We start from the raw sequence: 23,695 nt of genomic DNA on the forward strand, positions 1-23,695 counted from the left end.
TATGAATTGCTTGGACATGATGTTACATGTCTGCAGCATGATGTTCCAGTGCTAGGCATCACTATAAACTGCCGCACTGCAGACATTGTAGTGATATGACTGAAATTTATTTAAAGCTACGTTAAAAAATCAAAATTACACACACATAATTTTGTCTGGATGGCCTTAATAATTTATATAAAAGCTGCTCATCCACCGCACATTGGCTACCTTTACTCAAAAAAGAAAAAAGTTTAAATTTAACCTGCTCTTCTGAATTTGATAAAATTTGATACAAAAGTATGAAATTCTGTCATGTTTACATAAACGATAGTGATTTATCATCAAATATGGTGCTAATTAAAAGGAAGAAAAACTTGATCAGCAATTTCTCAAAAACCACTAAACAAAATTTGATTCAGTTCTTCAGAACGTATCTTGAAATGGTTCTCATTATATCTTCTGCCATTTCTTATTACCACTTTTACTAAAAAAAGAAAACAGCCTTTAAATAAACTGCTCAACAGAATTTGTCCCACTTTGACACAAAGCTTAAGCATGATGACCTAAAAAGCCTTTCAGTTTTATATAAATGATTCTGATCTGTTGTCAAATGTGTCTACAACCATAACAACAATTTTCTTAATGAATGAATACTTTAAAGAAATTTTGACTGTAGGTATCCAACCAATCAAAAATATGCAAGTGTCAATGAAGTTCATTTTAACACTTATTAGATACTGTTTTGTTCAAACTTCTGAAAAGATCCTGTTGAATTTTTCTAAGTGTTGAAAATGATCCTTCTGCATCTGTATTACAGTGGGGTGGGAAGTGTTGAAAAGAGGCAGTGGCCACACTTTTTCGAGTGTCAAATCTTGGTTTTCCAGAAGGTAGATGACAGTTGCTCATGTTAAGGTGTTAGAGTATGTACCAAAGATAGCATGCTTACCTATTGCTGCTGCTGCTGATACACATTTCCTTGTTCTGTTGAAGATAATGTAATAGATATAATACCAAATCAGATTTTAGATATTAATATGTTTGCAATGCTCGAAGACTGTAATAATATACTATACTTTTTTCATTTACATAATTCTGATTGACACCTTTTGCAATAAGTTGACGCTTTTACTTCATATAACTGAACAAACTTACTTGCAGACTTTTTGAGACATTGTTGATCTTCACATGAACAGTGCAAAGTTATGCTAATGTTTTAACATGAAAAGTAATCCTCTGAGGTATGTACATTTAAATTCCTGATGACAGCTGCTTCTGTTAAAAAACAAAACAGAACGGAAAACATTAAATTTACACTTAATTGCAAACTACATGTTTTGCCCTTGAAAAGTAATGACCCAGTCATGACGCTGAATATACATGTACACAGCTGTGAACTTTAGTTCAATTCTGACTGCATTTATTGTATGGGACTGGTCACGTAATTCATGGGACCATATTATTATTTCTAATGGGGTATTTTTTATTCTTTCATTCATCACAACATACTGTTTTTTTAAAGTAATATAACCTTTTTGAAACTTAAATGGTCCCTTCCAAATACAAGACTTGGCTTGAGCAGATGTTCTGCAGAGATAAAGACAGTGATCAATGTGAACCCAGGTATATAATGTTTGTACGAGAAGACAATGTCAATTTCAGCTTGGGAAAGGTGCGTTTCTAACATGAAGCCATCTGTCTTGGCTTGTTGTACTTTACAGCTCAAATTAAGGTTGCATTATTAACAGCAGAAGTTTGGTAATTGTTCCTAATTAATCTGACCCAACGTATTGTTGAAATGAATAATAATGTCGAAAATTTTCAGATCTTAAATGTTCAACAACTGCATGGCATTCTGCATAGTTGTATCCACGTGTCCTAATATTTCTTCTTGTAAGGAAACTATAAAAATACAATGTCAGTCATATGGAAATGATGCGTCAATATCCTGATAAAGATCTAAGACTTTTAATTATTTCAATTCAGTTTCCTCTTTGTGACTATTGAAATGTTTGGCTATTGAAACAATAAAATAAAAATGCAAACCAGCATCTTTCAATAGTATTTAGTGGATTTCTGTATTTGGTAGACTGCATTGCTGCTAAAAATGGATTAAGTGGAAGTCACGGGATTGATTCGACATCTCTCAGTCTCTTGATAAAATTATGTCTGTTAAATTTACATTTCTCTAACATGATGTAATGACTTTACGTAAATACGAAATGTATCAGTAGCAGTAATATCAACTTTGATCTCTACATTTATCTCGAATTGGTTTTGTGCTTTCTACTGCATATTACGGAATTGTCATTGTAAAAGAAAACAGAAACTTAAGAAAGTGCAAATGGATCTAATTCCAGTAAATTTAGAGCACTGAATCTTGTTTTTAAAATTTGTTTTCTCAATGCTGTGCTATTGGAATGTATGGACATATTAATTTCCTTATATCTGTTGCAGTTCATGCAATATACTTTGCTCAGTATCACATGAAATTCAGTAATACTGCACTTGCAGTGAAAAGAATGATGATGAAAGATATATGTCAGATATTTTACAACACAACTGCATTCATACTTGACTGATGTGAAACAATATTGCACAGGTTCCGCTAGTTACCCATGCACAGTCAGGGCCAGATTAGGTAAAGTGGTTTGGGGTGGTTGGTTCAAAATTTCAGAAGGGTCTTAACTTTCTTCGACAGGTCACCAAAGTAAAAGTCTTTGTCATTTACTCAGAGTCCATAATACTCGATAAATGTGAGCAAGAATAAAATAATGATCAAAACTTTAAGTGACAAGTTACTGTACGTTCTATGTGTATTTTTTGTATAGCAGTTATATGGAAGGGTACTCGAATTCAAAATTAAAATAGCATTAGCTCACGTGCTTTGTTATATACATTGTCCCAGTCTGACTGTCATGTACACATGAAATGTAGGCGTTGAGTAACATTGCCTGAACACAATTTTGCATATATAGTTGTCGACATTATACACTTTGTTTAAGAAATAATTTTGATACTTCAGAGAAATATTTTAATTTCCAATTATTTTTAAAAAGTGGGAGGTCCGACAGAGTTCTGACAAATTTATTTCTTGGCTCCGACTGGGAAAACTGAAGGTCTTGGACCTTGGATCATCACTATTTTAGGCCCTGCTTATGCTTTTTTAGTTCTTCTCTACCCGTATCTCACATATTGATTTTAGGCAGTGAGTGGAAATTAGAACTACTGGATACCTTATCACAACATGTGCACAGGAAAAATATAGAGTACTTTATAAACCTTTTGAAGTGTTAAAATAAAACAAACTCATGTTTAAGCTAATATTTCATTACCAGATTACAGTATCAATGTTGATTTATCAAATACTAGTAGCTTTTGTTAATATATGGGAATGAAGCATATTGAGTGTGTGTGCGTGTGATTTGGATTTTTAATGTAGCTTCAGGAACCCATGTATATCTTTTTTCATATTAAATAAAACATTCGAGTGACATTATGTGGTAGATTGCAGAGATTAAAAAGGGCAGGTTACAAGGATCTTTAGGCCTTCTTTATACACAAGAGTTTATAAATAGTGTCAACACATCTTTCCTAGATATACCCTTTATACGGAATAATCAAACAAGAATGTTGACCAGAGTTTTCTCCAGCCTTTCAACAAAGGGTGACCCAGTTTGAGTTTATATGGTACTTGACACTTTCAGGGGACACCGCCTATATGAAGTTAACGGTTCCTTATTAACATCCTGTAAATTATTGCAGTAAATTCATACTAGTAGTTCTTTTGGTAGTAAATTACTATTCAGATATTATTACACATTCTTATTCAATATGAGAATTTATACAGTACTGATATATTTGAATTAAAATAACAGTGCCTATACGAACTAGCTCTATCAAAGGTGTACAGTGTTGCACAGTTGCCGACAAAACAAAATCCTGTTTTTAATTTTGGCCACCTTGAAGTCAACCTTTTTACTCTTTCGCAACTGAACTATGACTCCCGGTGCTGGTATTATGTAGCATTGTAATATGATTTGTCAGTTGGCTCTGACCTTGGGTGGAAGAATTACATTGACTCAGTGTGGACAGGAATTCTTATTAGGGTGAAACAATACAACTGTGCCAATTTCGATACGATTCACAGCCTATGATAAGATACATTGTCGATACACACATAACTTTAATGCTCTTTCCATCTTTATAAGGTCTGACAGTGCTAGGTGGTTCCCTTGTTTGTGTTGACAGACTGGTTGTTTTCCAGTGTACAAATTACAGACATACATATACTTGGCATATATGTAAATGCAATTCTCATCCATGACAAGATAAAAAGAAATACTTTGAAACATGCTACCTGTTATTTGTCAGTATTTTTATTCATTGTTTTGGGCTATTTACAGCTGCTTCATTTGATCAGATGCAAGATTCCCTTTTGCTCCATGCCCTTGTTTTTCACTGGATCAATGCATTAAAATATTTAATTAGAAATTTCATCTCTCACTTGAAACTTCAGAGACACATTACAAGTCTGGGAGTGGGAGTGGGAATGAATACCAACAAAATCTATCACATTGTTATTCCCGCAGATGCAGTAAAGACAAACTGTGGGTACAGGTTATTGTTCTTGTTAGTGAAGATGGAAATCTATTGACAACACCTACTCCAATATTATACCAAAATACATTAAACATTTATATTTGGTGACAAATTCGTGCAGTTTGAAATGTGCTTCTTGCTGATATGGTGCTAATTTTTTTATCAATTTGGCACATTCGGTCAGGGATTAAATATCTATGCATAAAACGATATATTCCAAAATTTGTTCCCCATCTATGATTTTAGCAGAGATGATGACAGGATTTTATGGAGGGTAGATACCTCTTTGCCACCAAATTAAGGTCGGGAAGGAAGAAACAGCCAGAGTTCAACACTTACATAACACTTTAGAAACTATATTTTTCTTCCTGTTCTACTCATCTGTTTCAGCTCTACTGAAAACAAAATCTGTAAACGTGTAAATCAGAGTAAGATTTTTCGGTATGGGATACCCTAAGTCCATTGTAGTGTGAAATCTGAGAATTAATGTTTTAGTGGTGACCTATTATATTTGTGGTGATATGTATGGATCAGTGTTTCATATTGGCATCTGTAATTTGTCTCCACAATATCAATAATATAATACATTTGGATGATTCTGGAATTTTAGGGTAGGTGTCTTCCTTTTCATCACATCCAGACTTTTGTGAGCGCTTATATTATATTATGAATATGAGGGTCCCCATTAAAAGGTCTCACACCACATTTTAAAACCAACTATTATGTTTCGGAGGTCTCACACTACTCATTGATCAATATTATATGATAAATATACAAGATGCTCAGGGGGCCCCAAGTGGCCTAGTGGTCTAAAGCGCTCACCGTTACGGATCACTGCCATCTCACCTCTGTCTGCGTCGTTTCGAGTCTCGGATTCGGCTGATGTGGTTATGTGAGAAAGCCTGCCAGTAGCTTCTCGTGGGTCGGTGTTTTTTTCCGGGGTTTGTCCGTGTTCTTCCTCTACCATTAATATTGGCCGTCATGTATAGCCTATCTTGTGCTGAAAAATGACGTTAAACCCTACAACAACTACAACAACAACAAGATGCTCAGTCTCTTAGGTGGTGTTACACCATTTTCTTGAACCATTTATTTTATCATCATCAATACTTTTGCTTATTGCATTCTGCTTCAGAACATTTTCTTTTGAAGGAATCCAAATGCCACATGAGAGTGCAACTGTGGGCATAAAGGGCTACAAATTGTGAATGTCCATGTTCATGTATGTGGTCAGATTAAGTCTGGGACATAGCCTAGATGTATAAATATGAATTTACTAAATATAGTCTGGATTTTCTCTGAAGTAAAAATACACAGAAGCATGGGTCAGATTTTAATTTATATTTTATTTTTCAGTTGATTGATATTCGAAATAAGGTTCTACATTCTGGTGACCTGAGAGTTGCAGACAGTGATAAAGACAGTTGGATTGACATGATGATTATGTTTCTCAGTGACCTTAAAATAGATGGTGATGCCCAAGCTGAATTACAGATGGTAATTCTCTTCATTTAACAAAACTAAACAGTAGCATGATCTGAACATGAACACAAACATCACTAATATCTTACCTGCTCTATTGCCAAGGAAGAAATACTGGGAGGAAAATACCCCACCCAGTGACAATTCAATCCTTCCCTTTCATTTGTTGGAATCAGAATCCCACAGAACACCGTGTAAGCCCCTAAGTGAGAACCCCATACATTTGGGCATGTGTGAATCTACTATAGTTTTTGGTTGCCATATTGCACGGATCAATGTTGTTATCGCCATTTTGCTGGGTTAACGGGTGGGTTATTGTCATTTTGTGTGCGAATATTCTTTGTTAAAATCAAAGATTATACCCCTGGTCCATTTATTATCAAAACTGGTTTAATTAAGCTCTATTGAGGGTTTGTTAATCCATACACATTGGTGCATTTGTCATTTAACATATCTCTTCTGTTGGGGCATTAGTAATTTTTAACAAAATTGTATTCAAATAACATTTCTAAAGTAGGGGTAGATAATTTATTTGAATATCCATATCTTTTTCTTTTTTTCTCTATGCACATGCCTGGCAATCTTTTATTTAGTTTAAAACAATATCATGAATTATGACTTTTCTTTGATTGGTATGTGGTAAGCACGTTGCACACTACTTGTTAATTGTATCTATTGTAACTTGTTTATCAAGAAATTGGGTTCGTTTAATTTTTTAGTTGGATAGAACTTACTTTCAGTTAAATTTTCATATTAGCAAATTGTCTTATTATCAAACATAAATCTACTATTTATTTGCTAATCAAGGTATAGTCCCTTGTCTTTTTTTAAAAATATGCTCGCTTGACTAATTCCTTTTTATGTCCTTAGCTTTGTTTCCTTTTACGGTTTTCTTTTGGTGAAACACTCACATGAGGTGTCTTTTCTCTTAACATTTGTGTATCATTTTTCTTTCAGTATCTTGCTTAAATTTTACAGGAATAATGTAGAAAACAAGGTGTATGTGTGTGTGGCCACACAAAATCTCCCTGTACTTTTCGAAATATGGCATCTCACATAGAGTTCCTAGACCAACCAAGCGAGGAAGAAGATACTTTCATTCTCATAAAAGTTTTTATATCTGAGTCCCTCGGGTCAGAGAGGGATTTTATAGGTGTATGGGTGACTCTTTTTATTAGTGGGCCCTCTTCGAAGAGAAGGTATACAATGGTGGAGAGTGAGTCGCATCTTCTCAAAATGGGGGAGCAGCACCATCCCCATTCCATGAGTGCAGAGAGTGAGTTGTGCTCTCCCAAGTGGGAGGAGCAGCACCATCTCATTGCCATAAGGGTAGAGAATGAATCATGTCCTCCCTTTTGGGAGGAGCAGCACCTTCTACTGATGCACATTTCAGTAAGGGCTGATCATGAGCCCAGCCCCCCTTCCTTGTAAGCGGGGATCAGCACCCTTTCAGTCTCAATTACTCATGATTTACATTGCAATCTTGCCTCCTGATAAAGGTAGTGCTCAGATCCACATATGTTAGTTTCGAGGATAGCTCTTGCTGCAGATCTGAGTTGTTTGCAGACCCATTACCTGGTTACTGGACATGTCTTTTATAGAACCCGTATTGTATGGAGATAGGTATAGTCCCCCATCTCTCCAGACCACCTGTTCATCCCACAGGGGACTTGGAATCTGCTTACAGATGCCAGATTAACGCTTTGGAAAGGATCATCTTTCTCTTTTCCCTATTATTCCTCTAAATTCCAATGGGTTGTGAGGCCTTCCTCCACAGGGCTGTGATTGTCCCTTTACCACAAGCAGTCATGGACATCTGGACCTAGATATGCGACATAGTAGTAAGTCATGCCAAAGAGCTTCATCTCGTAAGGTTGGGTCTAAGAAATAGATGGGAATGCACCATCTCTAAAATGTTATGGGTGGGCGGAGAACCGTTGTAAACCATGAACAGAGACCACTGCTCTCAACAGTCTATCCCTGTGGGTGGAGTTTCCATATCACGTTTCTTCTCCTGCCATTTCTTCTATGCAGAGAGACAATGCGTCATGTAGTCTTGCATGCCAGGAAAGTGTGCAGGATGAAGATGTCCATTCTGTCCTTGTTGAAGACAGAGTTTAACTCGGATAGGTCTAAGGTTGTACTCCTTCATTTCGGTTCACCTACCACTTATCAGCCTTCAGTTAAGGAGGCAGAGGTGGAGAAATCTAGGTTGTTTGATAAGGCGGTGAATGAGGTTTTCCACTTCTTACCTAACGAACTCTGTCCCAAACCTTCTAAAAGGTAAAAAATACTTCGTCAAAAAGTACTTTGTTTTAGAGAACCCATATGGATCAAGCACTCAACCAGATCCCTTGCTCCTTACTCACTAGGTTACAATCAAGGAGCTGAGTTTTCTTAAAGATTTAGCAAGTGCCAAGCCTTTGCCAGACAATATTAGGTGTGGTCTGTCCCTTCTCTACGTTATAACCGTGATATCTGTTTCTGGTTAGGAGTTTCATATTCCTTCCTGGCCCACATAAAATATCCACTTTGGATGCATTTCCATAGGGACTTGGGCTTTCCTTCCAGTTAAAGCATTGGGGACCTTGGAATAAAAGGCTGGGTTATTAGTGAGATTAGCGTTGCATGCTGACCATTTTTCAACAGCCTTGTTCAGCCTGCCGAGGGAGGAATCTCGATCACCAATGGTTCTTCATCTGTTGCTGGATGCAAAGGCAAAAACTTAAAGGCATGCGCTGTCCTTGTCCATGATTTTGTTAGCAGATCTTCTCCACCTCTTCAGGGATGTGGCATTGGACACTTCCAAGATCTTATTAGATCACAGTAAGAACTTTATGAGGGCTGCCCCCCTGGAGGCTGAGACTCTTCGGAGGGCTCGTCCCTTCTGTGGCTATTCAGAAATCCAAAAAGCAGAATCAACCTCCCTCAGGGCCCACAGGCTAAACTTTCTAAAGCTGGGAGCCCCACTTAAAGCTACAGCCCCATTTCAATCTTGGGCCTACTATTCCTGGATTTACAAATAAAAGGAAAAAGTCTCATGTAATCATTTTCTCCGTAAGCAAGTTTCTGTTCGTGGAGGCATTCGAGATGGAAACTACCAACTTAGTTGGGAATATCGTAAGACCTGGTGATTGGGCAGTCTCCACCGATCTTCAGGATGCATATCTTCCTATCTCTATCTCTTCTCCACACAGGAAGTACCTCAGATTTTGTTTGGATGGGAAGGTCTTACAATTCCGAGCTCTGACATTTGGTCTAGCATCCACATCTAGAGCTTTTACCAAGGTTGTGGGAGTAGTTGATCCACAATGTCAATCTAGAAAGCCTGAAACTAGACCTGTCTTGCTGTTGGTTCGTAGTGACCAGGCTTGGTCTCCTATGAAAAGAGAATTCGGAGCTAAATCCATCTCAAGATTATATCTCCGTGAGGTTGAATTTTGTAACGGACAGGCAGTTAGTCCGTGTTCCTCTGGACAGAACAGGCAAGATGATGTTCCTGCTGGATACACGGACAGTGAAGATGAGTTGTCAGTTTGTTCTTTCTTGTCTGTGCAGGGAACCCTGAAAGCTGCTGCAGACTTGGTTCTCTTAGGCAGGTTTCACTTGCGTCCTCTCCAGTTTGTACTGTTTGTGGCTTGGAAACCGAACAGGGACCCTTGAATGCTCAAATTTCTCAGGGTCGATATTTCCACCGCCATTTAATTGGTGTGCAAATTAGGACTGGCTTATGACTTGAGTACCAATGCACCCCCATCGACCCTGAACCCAATTCTTACTTATTTGCAGATGCATCAGATTCAGGGTGGGGTGCTCACCTAGAGCCGAAGGGTCTAATTCTTCAGGGTATATATTCTCGAGAAGAATCTACCTTTCACATTGACAATCTGGAAAGGAGGACAGTGTTTTTTTTTTTGCTTTCAGGGATGTGTCCAGCAAATAAGATGTTGCTGAGCGATGGTCTCCAAGGACAAGGAATACAAATACACCTTCTTTCTGCATGGAGGTTTGGAACCCCCTTCACTGGACAGCTTCCATACGTGCCAGCTATTACACTTTTGCCATAATCATTACAATTTTTTTCACCTAATTATGTTTTACACTCATAGATCATAGATTTTTATGATCATCTTGTTAGTCCCACTTATCATATAAATTTGAGAATATTCTAAAGGGAGGTCTGCTGCGTAAGAATAGGATAAAAGTACATTTATCCATCCTAGACCTAAATGTACTGTCCTTATTTTCTGTTTTAGAAACTGTATATGACACATTTCCAAGAAGACAGATGGATTTAATTTGAAAATTTGTCTAACAGGTTTATATTACAGTTAGGTTACGGACCAGCCTGCACCTTTAAAGAAAATGATATTAGATGTTAAGCGAAACAGGATTTTATGGTGTGACTTATGGACTTTAAGTGACTGAAATTGTTTGAGCAGATAGATTTTTTTTTAAAACTTCAAAACATATCAGATGAGAAAAGGACAAATCAACAGTGTTTTACAAGTTTGAAAAGAAGAATATGAGTGATGTAATACAGTACTCATTCCAAGCACATTGTTATGCTCGTCAATTTGTAGAGTTTGCGATAATTCAGCGGACGTTTGACTTGTAGATTAGATAAAGTGAGTGTTGAATATAAATAATTTGTCAGTTTGTTTTGTGTTTGTATTCTGGTTTGAATCCATGTGGATTTTGCGCATTTTTGCAAAGAGCAAAGAGCTGCAGATCCATGTTAGTAGCAAAAATAAATGTACATATTTCATACCGTGTACTGTTCTTACGACATGTACTATCTAGATTACACTGATGAAGATCACCATCTTAGCTGATTTTTAATGCTCAATCAGGGCTCACTGTTTTTTACTTGGCAGCCGCTAAAGGAAAACTGAAGGGTAGGAAATATATTGACCTACACTCAAAAGAAAAATTAATATTAATAGCTCAAAACGGATATTTCTTTTCCTCAAAATAAGTAAAACATTAGTAAAGTGTAAAGCCATGTTTGTCAGATGAATGAGAAATTACAAGTATTTTCAAGTAATGTTTAGTAATTATTTTACTAAGTACACCTCTCCCTCGATAACTCGCGCACAACGTGGTCCACAAACATAGACCGCACTCTAAGCGAGGTGCGAGTTACCGCGGGACCTCCAAAACTTGAAAAAATCGCTTTGACAGCGAGAAAACTGTTGGGTTGGGGTGGGTGGGCAGCGTTGGGGATCTGGGCTGTTTAATGACTGAATCCTCACTTTACAATCACGTCGATAATAAAGTAGTTTGTTATTCTGTTTAAATAACATTTATTTTCAAAATATCCAACATATATATGAAAGATCGTTCCAACTGCATCGAACAACCATCACGTGTACGCGAATAATCTGTATATTACGTCATTGCTTTTTGTTTTCTTGATGAGTCTGGTTCCCGTAGTAGTGTTTAATATTATCCTGCCAAATCCACAAGCAGGGAGCTAGACTAACTATTAATACACCACCAAAGAAGATTCTATTTTTTCAAAAACACGCGACATTTATTTTGTTACACGTCTACGTTGAAACTCAATTTTTTTATTGTTCAATTAGTACAATATTGATGTCATGATTTCACTTTAAGTAATAATGAAATTTCTTATCATCCATGAGGATATCTCTAAGTGCCAGTTCAAGAATTATCTGAAACTCGCTTGCTCACAATGGTTCGTATCTGTGAAATCAAGCTCTTTATTTTACAAAGTATTCATTTCGCTTGGGTGCCTTGTTATCTTTGATCACAGTTATGAAAGAGTCGGTTAATTTAAGGTAGTTTATGCTACATGCACAATAACGTTTATAAGTGTTCTATTGATCAACTGAAGTGAGTTCGCCCGACATACGGCCGAGGCCGCTAGACTTTGAGTTGGTAGGATTTTCGTGCTTGTTATTTCACCTCCTTTTCTTATTCAAAAGACATAATTAACGTGATAATACAGAGGAGGCCAGCTTTAAATTCATTGCAACAATACAACAAATACTTCCGCAAGTTAGTTATCAAAAAAATGTCGGCACTTAATTAGGTTCTCAGAGAAACGCTCGCGGACATAGCTGTTACGGTGGATTGAAGCATTTTACGTTTGATTACAAGAACACACATTGCCTTTATGACGATAACACTTGAAATGAACTAAAAGATAGAACTAGAACACAAATTTCAATTGATTAAAATATTATTTAATTTGTATTTATTTATTAAAGTGCTGCCTTCACTCGGCGTAAGTGACATTTTCATTGATCAAAATTTCATTACATATCGTTAAATGCCGTGTACTAGGAATGTCGTTTGGAAATAAAATGTAAAAAAATTGTATGACATATTTTTAAATTTTATATTTCATAGTGTTGATTACCATGTCCAGGTCCTATTTACCGTTTTCGACGATAAAACGAGCGATACATCAAAGTTTCCGTTACCAATTCTGATCGCGATTTTCTTCAAGTTCAACAAATAGGGATCAATTTTTGGGGTATTTTCGGGTTTTAAAAATGGGATCCATGCGTGACACCGCGTTATAAGCGGGTTCGCGATTTATCAGGGCGCGAGTTATCGAGGGTGTGGTGTAAAATAGTATTACTTAGTAATTGTTTTACTCAGTAAAATATTTCTTAGTAATTTTTTATTGGGTAAAATATTACTTAGTAATTACTTTGCAAAGTTATGCACAACGAAATAAAGAATTGTATGAGGAAAGATTTAGTACATACATTATAAGAATAGAAAGGAGACAAAAATATATGCATTCTCTCTCTCTCTCTCTCTCTCTCTCTCTCTCTCTCTCTTAAACAAACCACTATTCATTATTACCAATATTCTACAACATCAATGTGTCACTACAATAACATCAGTATTAAAAGAATTAAAATATTTGGTTGTCTCTAGGGGGGCTACTAACAGGTTAGAATCTGAATATGTGACAATACCCAGTTGATGCTAGGCTTATCCCAGCATTACAGTTTATTCTGGGCTGATCCTAGCACTGGTAGAATCGGTACTATGCTGATCCAGCTCAAGTAAACTTTGTGCTAGGCTGATCCCAACTCAAGTAAACTCTGTGCTAGGCTGATCCCAGCATTGAAGTGTAATTTGGGCTAATCCCATCTTAAGTAAATCTATTCTAGGCTGATCCCAGCATTATACAATATTCTGGGCAGATCTCAACTCATGTATAGTCGGTGCTAGGCTGATCCCAGCTTTAAAGTGTAGTCTAGGCTGATCACAGCTTAAGTGGACGGCTAGGCTGATCTCAGCTCAAGTAAAATCTGTGCTAGGCTGATCCCAGCATGTGAGTGTATTCTGGACTGATCCCAGCTTAAGTATGCTATGTGCTAGGATGATCTCAGCAGACTAGTATATTCTGGGCTGATCCCATCTTAAATAACTTTATTCAATAGTAGGCTGATCCCCTCATAAAAACGTATCCTTGGTTGATCCCAGATTAGTTGAATAGAGCTAGGCTGATCAATGTATGAAGAAAGTATTCTTATTTTTATATCTAAAACTGTAAAAGAAATGTATGAATCAGGCATGGCCTTTATTTTATTAGCATAGCATATGAGATCTGATATTGGGGAAAAATGCCAAAATGAATTTGATATTAAAATATATCAAATAAGAGTCCCAAGAGGATGCCCGTTTTGATGTGTACGATGTAGGCAGTATGTAAAGAGGTTAATAATAGCATCTTACATAATTCCTTCTGCCTCTCAGTTTCAAGGCACATTTACATCACCCCTATACAAGTGTTAGACAATGACTAAGCCTTGTAATTTGACATTACATTAGCCCACCACAAAACCACTTCCTCCCTTAATGGTCATTATTGGACAAAGACCATTGCAAAACTGGCAATATATACCCAGCATAACTCAAGATCCTCAAGCTGTGCATAAAGTTAAGATCAAAAAATTATTAAAATATTACTTTGTAATAACTATACTGAATAAAATACTTTACGTATTAATTTTCCTATGTAATTGTTAAATAAACACTGAGATAAGTAATTATGAGTAAATAAAGGCAAGCAAATGTACAGTAAGTACATTTAAGTAAAACAAAGCAGATTGAGAAAGTTTTCAGTAGTATTGTGGGAAGAAATATATTCTTGTCAGAAGGCACATGAGTAAATACTTCTCATTTAAGAAAATGAGTATATGAATTAGGTAAGTGGACTGCGTACATTTTATGCAAGACCAAGTCTTAACTGGCTGTTCCTTGGTTACTGAAAACCTTTGACTTTCACCCAGCATAATGACGTCTGAGGTAGGACAATGATGTTTCTGAAGGATGTTTGAAAAGCAATGATTTAAAGAAAAGGAACCTCATTAATATCTTGTTAATATTAACTAATTAAAGTACATCAGCTTGGAGATATTCTTTGTTTTCAGTTTAGATGCCCCCATATTCCTGTACCCACTCCAAGAAAATGTGAGTGTTTCTGCTAAAGGTGTGAGACAAAATAGGTTAGAAAAGTCAGGATTATTTTAACAAATTTCTTTTGGGGACATCCAGAAAGTAAATGTGCAAAAAATCATCCAGTTTGGATCTCCTCCTGTTGCACAGCATATACCGTTGTAACCAAACCCTCTGAATATGTACAATTGTGCGTACCCCACCCTCAACAATAGCTGGAACAATTAAACTTTGAAAGATTGGAGTTTAATACATTCATTAAAAATAAACTTTTTCAAGTTTTAATGCCCTGTAGAGAAACTTAACCACAATGATTCTTAATGCTTGAAGTAGTAAGTATTAATATCAGCCATAAAACATAGCTTGCATTTTACACAAAATCGTCAACAATGTTCACATGAGCTGAATGTAAAATACTTTATGCTAATAATGGTACTCAGTGTCAGCTGCTAATATTTAGTAGGGTAGAACAAACCTTTAATAGTCAAATATCAGCTTGTGACAGAAATTCTGATTTCATCCAATTAAATAAACTGGATAACTGGAATATTATCAGCCTTGTTGTCATCATCTGGTATGCATGGAATTTAATTTTTGTCATCTTTGATATCATTCAAATCATGAAGATCAATAGTTCTGCTCTCTGTTGACAATTCCCGTAAGTTGTATGTGATCATGTATTGCTTCGCACTGGCCTAATATGTGTGATAAATTCCACTTGTTGGACGTGCATTTCTGATTGTCACTATTCAGAAGTAAAGGGGCAGGATTTATTAATTTAGTAATTTATGAATATCCCCTTTTTTCATCCAACCCTTATTAGTTTGTTAAAGTTTTGAATCTCAAGTTGTCAGTCTGGAGGTGAAAAACGGGACAAGGTCACTTCTAATTTTATTTGTTGGGAACATGTGATAAAGTGTCACTGACATGTGATAAAGTGTCACTGAGTTGGGGTCATTAAAATAGGGTTTGTCAGATTCAGCCACTGATATGGAAGGCAAATGGGTTTGCCTTGTGTCTTTCATGCCCATTCACGTCACCTTTTGTCATCAACATCACCTGATTGTGTCCATGATAATTATTGTCTGCAGTTGCTACTTAAGACTGCAGCAAGCATTGTAGACGTGATCTATGTAATAAATGAGTACATTTTAGCTTAAACAAGCATTATATATTGATTCCCATGGAGGCAAGAAAACCTATTGCTTGTTTCAGTTAAAAGGAAATGGTCCCTGTGATTAATTGCTTTCCATAGTCACGTATGTTCTACTAGTGTCCACATACAGAACTATTAAACACATAGTGGGTAAATGATGCAATTTTACATGTACTCTTGCTGTCTCTGTTAATGCACGTGTTTTGATGAAATTTGATGTACCGGTAACTAATAATTTCCAGCATTATTATCCAATCATCATCATGTTTAAAACCAGTCTGCAGCATCATACTTTTGGTGTTAGAACAATAACAAATACAGTAGTGTAAGTTTGGATTTACTTGTTGCCTTTGGATGCCGAAAACAATTTATTTGTACAAATTTCAAATTTATATTCAGCTGAAGGGAAAGGACATCAAAATTAATTCTCGAGAAACCGAAAATAGAGCCCTGGGAAACATATTGTTCTGCCTTGCAAATGATGTCACTGCATTTAAGGAGGATATGGTCCATGTGCCAATGTTACAGTCTCAACAGTCTGAGGAGGTGGAACATTTGATGGATAACACCCCAGAAACCACCAGAAAAGTGCCATTAAAGCCTGATGAAGAACAAAATATGGAATCTTTTGATAAGGTTGGTATTGTAATTGTAACATGAAAAGATGTTTGACATTTCATTCATAAATACTGCATTGCATAATTGTTGTCAAAGATAATTTATGTCACCCTCTTTTCCTTCCCAATGCTTCGTGAAAAATTTTTATCAGCACAATAAATGTATTTAATTCACTTGGCCATAATGTATCGCCATCTCTATGTCTTTCATCCGTCCATCAACAATTGGTTTTTAATAGCGATAATACATAACCATAATTTAACCTGTCTATATTGCCTTGCTACATCTCCAGGCACATGTGTCCTTTCGTCCAAAAGCATAATTCCTACCTCCAGCTAGGATATTCATGAAATTGTTTTGTATGTCTTTGTTATGTGCTTAACTTTTATCCATGATTGTATGTTGTAGTTTAAGCTGATGATAATTTGTAAACAAATGTTTAGATAGCTAACTTCTGTGTGTAACTGAGGGTAGGAGTTTGGGCCTACCTGATCAATTTAATTTTTTTAAATGTTTACTTGGATTAAATTCAGGACCATGGTTTGGTTTTTCTCTTCAAAGTTATGTCTACCTGTTTTTTATCATGATGTTTGCTTGAATTTAAGTTCAAAGCATGACATTGTTTGCCAGTTTTTTATTTTCTGGAAGTGAACTTGTTTACAAATTTGACGAGAAAATGAACCACATCCTGGTCAACAAATTGTGTCTTAGGTTTTTATATAAGATTTTGTCAACAAAGCATTTCCTATTTCAAATGAGTACTAGTGCATAATATTAAAACAATACAAAATTTCATAATACTTTAGGGAATTATAGTACTTTTAAAAGCACAATTTTTCTGACCCAAAAAGTACTGTCTGACATTTGGATATACTTAAATAATTGAAGTCAGACTTTCAGAACTTGAAAAGCATCGAGCATTGTTGGACTTTATAAATACCACACATCAATAACGTATGCATATTTAAACAACTGCAACTGTTACCATCAAATTTGTTAATTCCTTGTAAATATTAGCGAAGACCCACATCACAGAAGAATAAATGTGTTTACAAACCATCTCTACAAATGAGATTAGTTTCATGACAGAGACGGAAAAAGAATAAATGACAAAAAGTACAACAGAAGCGACGGAGCTATTTGCTTCCAACCAATGGAAAATGTCTTGAAGTAAGTCGATATGTGAAAAAGAAGGGATGTTAAAACAACTAATAACAAATGCTCAAGTATTAATGACTTTTTAATAAAAAGTAGTCGGAAGAACTCAGCTATCACAATACTATAAAATAACCTATTGAAACCTTCACACAAAAACTACCAAATATTTTACGTCACTTATTAACATTGAACTTTTTCAAAGGGTGAACTTCAGATTAGTATGTGCTCACCATGTAGATGAACAGAAGGCCCATCCTTTTATTTTATTTTATTACACGAGAGAGTGAGACAGAGAGAGAGAGAGTTGTGATAAGGTAAACTTTCAATTAGTAAACTTTGAGATGACCTCCATGATCAATTACACCAGAACTTGACTTCCTTATCCACAAATTTAAGACTGCTTTAGTTCCAGGAGAATATATTACTATGTATTTAAACTCTTTCATTCTATGACCGACAGTAGTAGATACTCTTTTATTATCACATAAATTAATGTGAAAGCACAAACATCCACTTGCACCATATGACTTAGATTACCACTTTGATCTGTCACATGACCACATTACATGTTGAGAAACTCTTTTTTAAACATGGAAAGTCCTACGTACGTCAAAGTTTGATTGTCTTTAAAGGCGATTTTCAGCCTGTTTAGATCGAACACAAGGTTACTTTCTCAATTTTTAAAATATTTTGAATCTGACAAACAAAATGCAAGCAAAACATACAATTTGACATGTTATACATTAATGCTCTCTTAATATCACTGAGGCATCACTTTTAGTTGTGTTTACATATAATTTGAGATGGATCATTTAAATTATTCATTGGAATTAAAAAGCGCTCATTGACACTAGGATATGAAAATGATAGTTGCACTACATCATTCTCTTGGAATATAGAAACAGGATGCATGTATACGCCATGATATTGCTGTCATGATTCGTTCAGCTCAGCAGGGAATGATGATGCAAGAGTGGTGCTCAGTAAACTTGTATGCCAGCTTCTCAGAATGTTACTGAATTTGTTTCACAGACGAATGATTGCAACACCATTTGTGTCAACATGTAGAGAAACAGTGTTTTGTATACATGTAATTAGCCATGTTGGTCCTAGAGTTGTGGAAGAGTTCATTTTTGATACAGGACTAAGAAGTTATAGGAGCCATTGCGTACCACAGGTGAACAAACATGGTCTACTAATTGGGGAAATTATACCACAAATATACATTATGTAAACATTTAAATTAGTTTTAAAGAAAATTAGATGAATCAGGTAGATGTTTGAATTTGGTAAATGTATCTACACACTGCCATGAAGCAGTCATTGCAAACTTCATTTTAATTGCTCTCTTGTTAGCTTTGGACAGTTTTATTGTGCAATTTTATTTGTTGGTGCTCTTGTCTGTTCTTTCATGTTTACCTTAACAAGTGTAGTATTTTATCCTGTGTTGTATTTCTAGACTATATTAGGTCTCACAGGATATCTTCATGTTTTGACACTCTCCTAATTTTTTAAGGTAGAGGGTATGAGACTGAAAAGCATGCGCCTTGTGTTTATTGATTCACAGAGAAATTTGGTTTACATTTACTTCAAGTTAGACCTTAAAAATGATTTGCACATTTGGTGACTGCTTGTTACACTAGACTTGCATTGATGATCAAATGCACAACTTAAGCTGTGAATGAAGAGACGACGTGGTTTACATATTTGCATATGTCTGCCTTAGCGGTAAATATCTCAAAAGCAGGATGGTTAAGGGGTGATTAGAAGCATGCTAAGTTTTTGTAATACCAGTGAACTTTAAAGATTCATGAAGCCCATACTGATTATTTGAGCCGCCGTGTCACAGTAAATTGTCCAAATTGCTCTTTCCTATGATAAATGAAGAAAAAAATGAAGGGTTAAGGGTAATGTTGGTTCAGTGTTAAAGCTATCAGTTGTACAAATTAACCTCAAAATAATTTTAATTAAAAGCGTACAGGCATGCTTTTCACACAAATCCTTGGTTAATTTTTATTTGTATATTCTCTTTTTTTCTGCAATTGTGTTTTTGTGTGATATAAATTAACTAAAACAACTATCCAGTGAGATTTAGCATTAGTATCAGCAGTACCCATTTATATTCCTACCAAACTTACAGTACACGTACACATTCTTTGGGACCGATGGCAAAGTCCATGATTACTGTCATTTCACTAGCGTGTACAGAGTTGCTGCACGCAATGCATGCAATTTGAAGTGGAGAATTTACGCTAAAAACCAAAAATCCCTGTTGTGTATCATAGGTTGTGTGGGAATGATGGCCGCTTAATAATGCAAGCAGTAGCCAAGCATCAAAATCACTGATAAGCATGATCCCGAACAATATGGAAAAATAGATAATATTTAGGCTGGGCCAACTTCAGTTCGTTCATTCATTACAGTTTATGAATTCATCCTTGGACAAAATAGTAAGCAATCTAACCACAGAGAACTTTGCAATTTTTAATTGGTAGTATCCTACCAATACAGACATCTTAATGAGTAAAGTTATGTCTCCATACAAATAGATGAGCATCTAGAACAAATTTGTTAAAACTTGGTTGCCACTGATTGAAGAGTTTTATTCATCGCTGTCACATTAAAGTATTTCCGACAATGACTACAACAAGTATGAAAACAAGGTTTCGTCTGCACTTGATTGAAAAATCAATTTGTAGTCACATTAAAGTATTTCCGACAATGACTACAAGTATGCAAACAAGGTTTCGTCTGCACTTGATTGAAAAATCAATTTGTATCTGCGCACTAATTTGTTGTTGCTCACTGATGCGTTTGAGAAATTTCATGACGCTGCCATGCATGTGTACAAGTTTGAACCAACAAATAACCTCTCATCACCAGATTTGGCTTGGGATGCTTTGTAGTCCAGGACCAGATACAAGTTGGAATTCTCACTGACATTGACCAGGATTTGTTTGTTGAGCAATCGCTTTGTTTTGGGATTTCTTTGGAGAGTCACAGACTGCTTATGCCGGCAACGACAACGTGGACTGGTATGACTCTGCTGCCCCTAACACTTGCATCATGTGTCTAGATTAAAATAACCTCTATGAGTGGGCAATAATATAACCATTGCTGGTTGGTGTGTTTCAGTCGATTGATTCTAGGCACATTAACGTACAAACACACATAAACGATCACAGAATAATTGCGACTAAGGATACATTTTTGAAGTGTATCTAGAATGCCCTGAATGATTATATGATGGGCAAAATGATTAACTGCTAGCACCAGAATCACTTTTGGTGCCCAGTACATTGTGTCTCCATATCATTGCGTGATCATGATGAATCCAGATGCAAATATAGTGACTACACCAAAATGGTACCAAGTCTCAGAACCAAATACAATTATGTGCTGCACATAAGAAACCTGTAGTTGGGTATGCATTTAACCAAGAACCAAAGAGTGCTTGAATTTAACTGGCAGGCTTGGATAGCCTCATACACCCAGATGAATATAGATCTGAGAACTAAGGACACCAATGACTTTTTCAAGCTCATGAACAGTGTTGTGTTTGGGAGAACCATGGAGAATTTTCGCAAACGAATCCAAGTTGATCTTGTCTGTGATATTGAACAAGATCAATTTCGAGGGCTTATCGCTGACCCGGCCTTTGAATCTTGAAACAATCTTTGATAGTGGACTTGTTACCATTTACAGTAGAAAATTGAAACTAACAATGACAGGATCAAACCATTTTATCAGAAACAGGTCAAGATGCTATACATTTGACACTGACTCATAGCTGATGCATATCACCACTGATGATATTTCAGCAGACATGGCACAACCAAGTTTAGTCAATGTATTTGATTAAAGCGAGCATCGGAATGGACATCCGTTGTAACACCAGTTAAAAGATTGTTGGCAAGTTCAATGAAGAATGCTTATGTAAATCAATCAAAGATAATGGGGGACTGTGACCTAAACTGAACCTGATCTGGTAAAAACCGTTAAAAAAGCCAAACGTTTTCTATAAGTGATTGTGCAAAAAGATCTCAAACATGAACTGTGTGTAGAATGTCTTCAAGACTAACGTGAGTTTGTACACATATCAAATATTATACAGTGCCAGAAACATTACATGAGTTTGTCTCCACTTGATGCAAAGCAATGGATACTCCCAGATGGAATTACCATGTATGTGTTTGGTTACTGTGCTGTTGTGAACCAACTTACGATTGATACTGGTTAACTTGTTAATATAAATCCTGGTGGTAATTCCATATTTGCTGGAACAACTTACAATTCCTCTCGTACAAATGCACTGCTGGGAGATATTGACTTACTCAGGGATGGTCCCAAAAAGTAATGTATTTGTTTTCTTGGCGTATCAATCCTTTCGAAATCATAAACACATCCACGGACCATGTCTGGTCAGTAGCATGATGTTGTCCAGCTTCAAAATTGCCAGGTGCATAGAGATACTGAACAAACATGTCTCCGAGTAGCTGTAATGGTGCCAGCTGTGAAATCATTTTAATTAAATTGCATTGGTTGATTTTAATTCCATCGTTCATGTGACTCACTTGCTAAATGCTGTTTTGACTAATGGAAGTTGTGTTACCCATTCCTGAGACGCTGGCCACATTAACAAATCCTGCGGATATAATTGGCAAAAGTGTGGATAAATGATTCCAAGATAGCCTGGTCATGATTTACATTGATGTGTTCAGCACATGCTTGCACATGGTGCTTGGTTAGCAGAACAGCAACAGATACGAGAAATGTTTTGCTAGGATCCGCTTGTAACAATCATAGCCGTGTGAAATGTCCATATGCATAAATGCATCAAGAGTGCATCTGTGACTCTTTAGAATCTTTCGACATCAATGGTTCAGTTTCTTTATATCTGCTAGTAGCATAACAATGACAGTCTTAATGCCTACTTGTGTAAATGAAATTGACTTTGTCTATCACAGATGCGAGCATGTGAAGAAACTACTAAATCAACCTGATGGAATTCATTATGTATTTGGACAACCAGCTTAGTGAAATCGTGGTACTGGTAAGGAAATTTTCTACAGTGTTGGTTTGACTAGCTATGCTTGAGTGATCACATGAGTGACCTTGGCTGCACTCGTTAGCTTTTCCATGGCGGCTTCACCGCTCAAATACCCATGTGGGCTGTGGTATATTTTGGATAATGAACAGCTTGTTGCATCCATTATATTAAATATTATTTTGCTTTTATTGAGAAGCAGAATTAAGTGGACTTTGTCAAGCACCAAGTACAATCTTGGCATTCATACCTCGTATGATCCATCTTGTGATTCATTCTCCAGGTGTTGGATTAATTCCATTCAAGTCATGGATGAGGTCAACATTAGCACATTGACGTGTACAGATATTTTTCGATGCTAGGTAGCTAGGTCATGTCAGTAACGCACAACATCAACGTGCCTGATAGGTGCCTTTTTGGTTGGTTGAGTTAAGTCATATGCCCAGCCGTATACTAGGTCCAAGTTAATTATATCCAGGAATGTGCTTTGATGAGAGGTATTTACTCCATGGTGTCCCCTGGAACTCTTTAGTGCAGTCGTGACGATATCACTGCCAGTGGCGTTTTTAAAACTGGATCTTTCAGTTTCACTGATAGACCTGAAAGTGAGACAGCTCTGCCATCCTCCTTTGAATGTTGGTAGTCTGAAGAAAAGGAGATTTTCGGTGTAACTCATACCCAGCCAGAGGCCCCAATCAATTAAAATTAGAATTGCAAGTGCAGGTCTCATTTTGGTTGTTCCTTGTACGTGAGGCATTCTTGGAAGTTGAGGGAAAACTGGTACAGGCTGGCAATGCAAATTACGGTACCAATGCATAAGTGGATTTGTCAACAATGATATTATGGCGTTCAACAGTGCACGTTATTCCTTCAATGGAAAGGAAATTGAACCAATTCTTGACGACGTAGACAAGGCCATGATGCTTTTCAGACTCACCAGATACAGTGATGATTACACAAGAACAGCTAGCCCAGCCATGATGATTGTCAAGGATACAACTAATCAAGCAAATCATAGACCGAATATTTCACATCAGTTTACAGGGGATGTTTTTGCAGACCTGCAACACGCTGGAATGCCTGGCAGACCTGGTGTTCCTGGTGCCTCTGTGATATTTAACACCAATGCTAATTTCAGCATTGGATTTGTACAACATCGATAACAACACATTGGTGAATCAGTAAGGTTTTCCTGATCAATTCCC

At 36.4% G+C, this 23,695-nt stretch overlaps 1 protein-coding gene across 1 annotated transcript in view; it reads left to right on the forward strand.

The window, feature by feature from the left end:
• The first annotated feature begins 1,525 nt into the window (after positions 1 to 1,525).
• LOC149782467 (uncharacterized) overlaps positions 1,526 to 23,695 on the forward strand; it is a 33,960-nt gene continuing 11,790 nt past the window's right edge. Inside the window, exons 1-3 of the mRNA XM_089935143.1 lie at positions 1,526 to 1,651; positions 5,938 to 6,078; positions 16,067 to 16,303. Coding sequence (XP_089791269.1) covers positions 1,526 to 1,651; positions 5,938 to 6,078; positions 16,067 to 16,303 — 504 coding nt within the window. The remainder of the gene's footprint in view (positions 1,652 to 5,937; positions 6,079 to 16,066; positions 16,304 to 23,695) is intronic.

The sequence above is a fragment of the Sinohyriopsis cumingii genome, chromosome 15 (genome assembly GCF_028554795.1).
Source record: "Sinohyriopsis cumingii isolate HCF-2022 chromosome 15, ASM2855479v2, whole genome shotgun sequence".
In the NCBI taxonomy this organism is placed as follows: Eukaryota; Metazoa; Mollusca; class Bivalvia; order Unionida; family Unionidae; genus Sinohyriopsis; species Sinohyriopsis cumingii.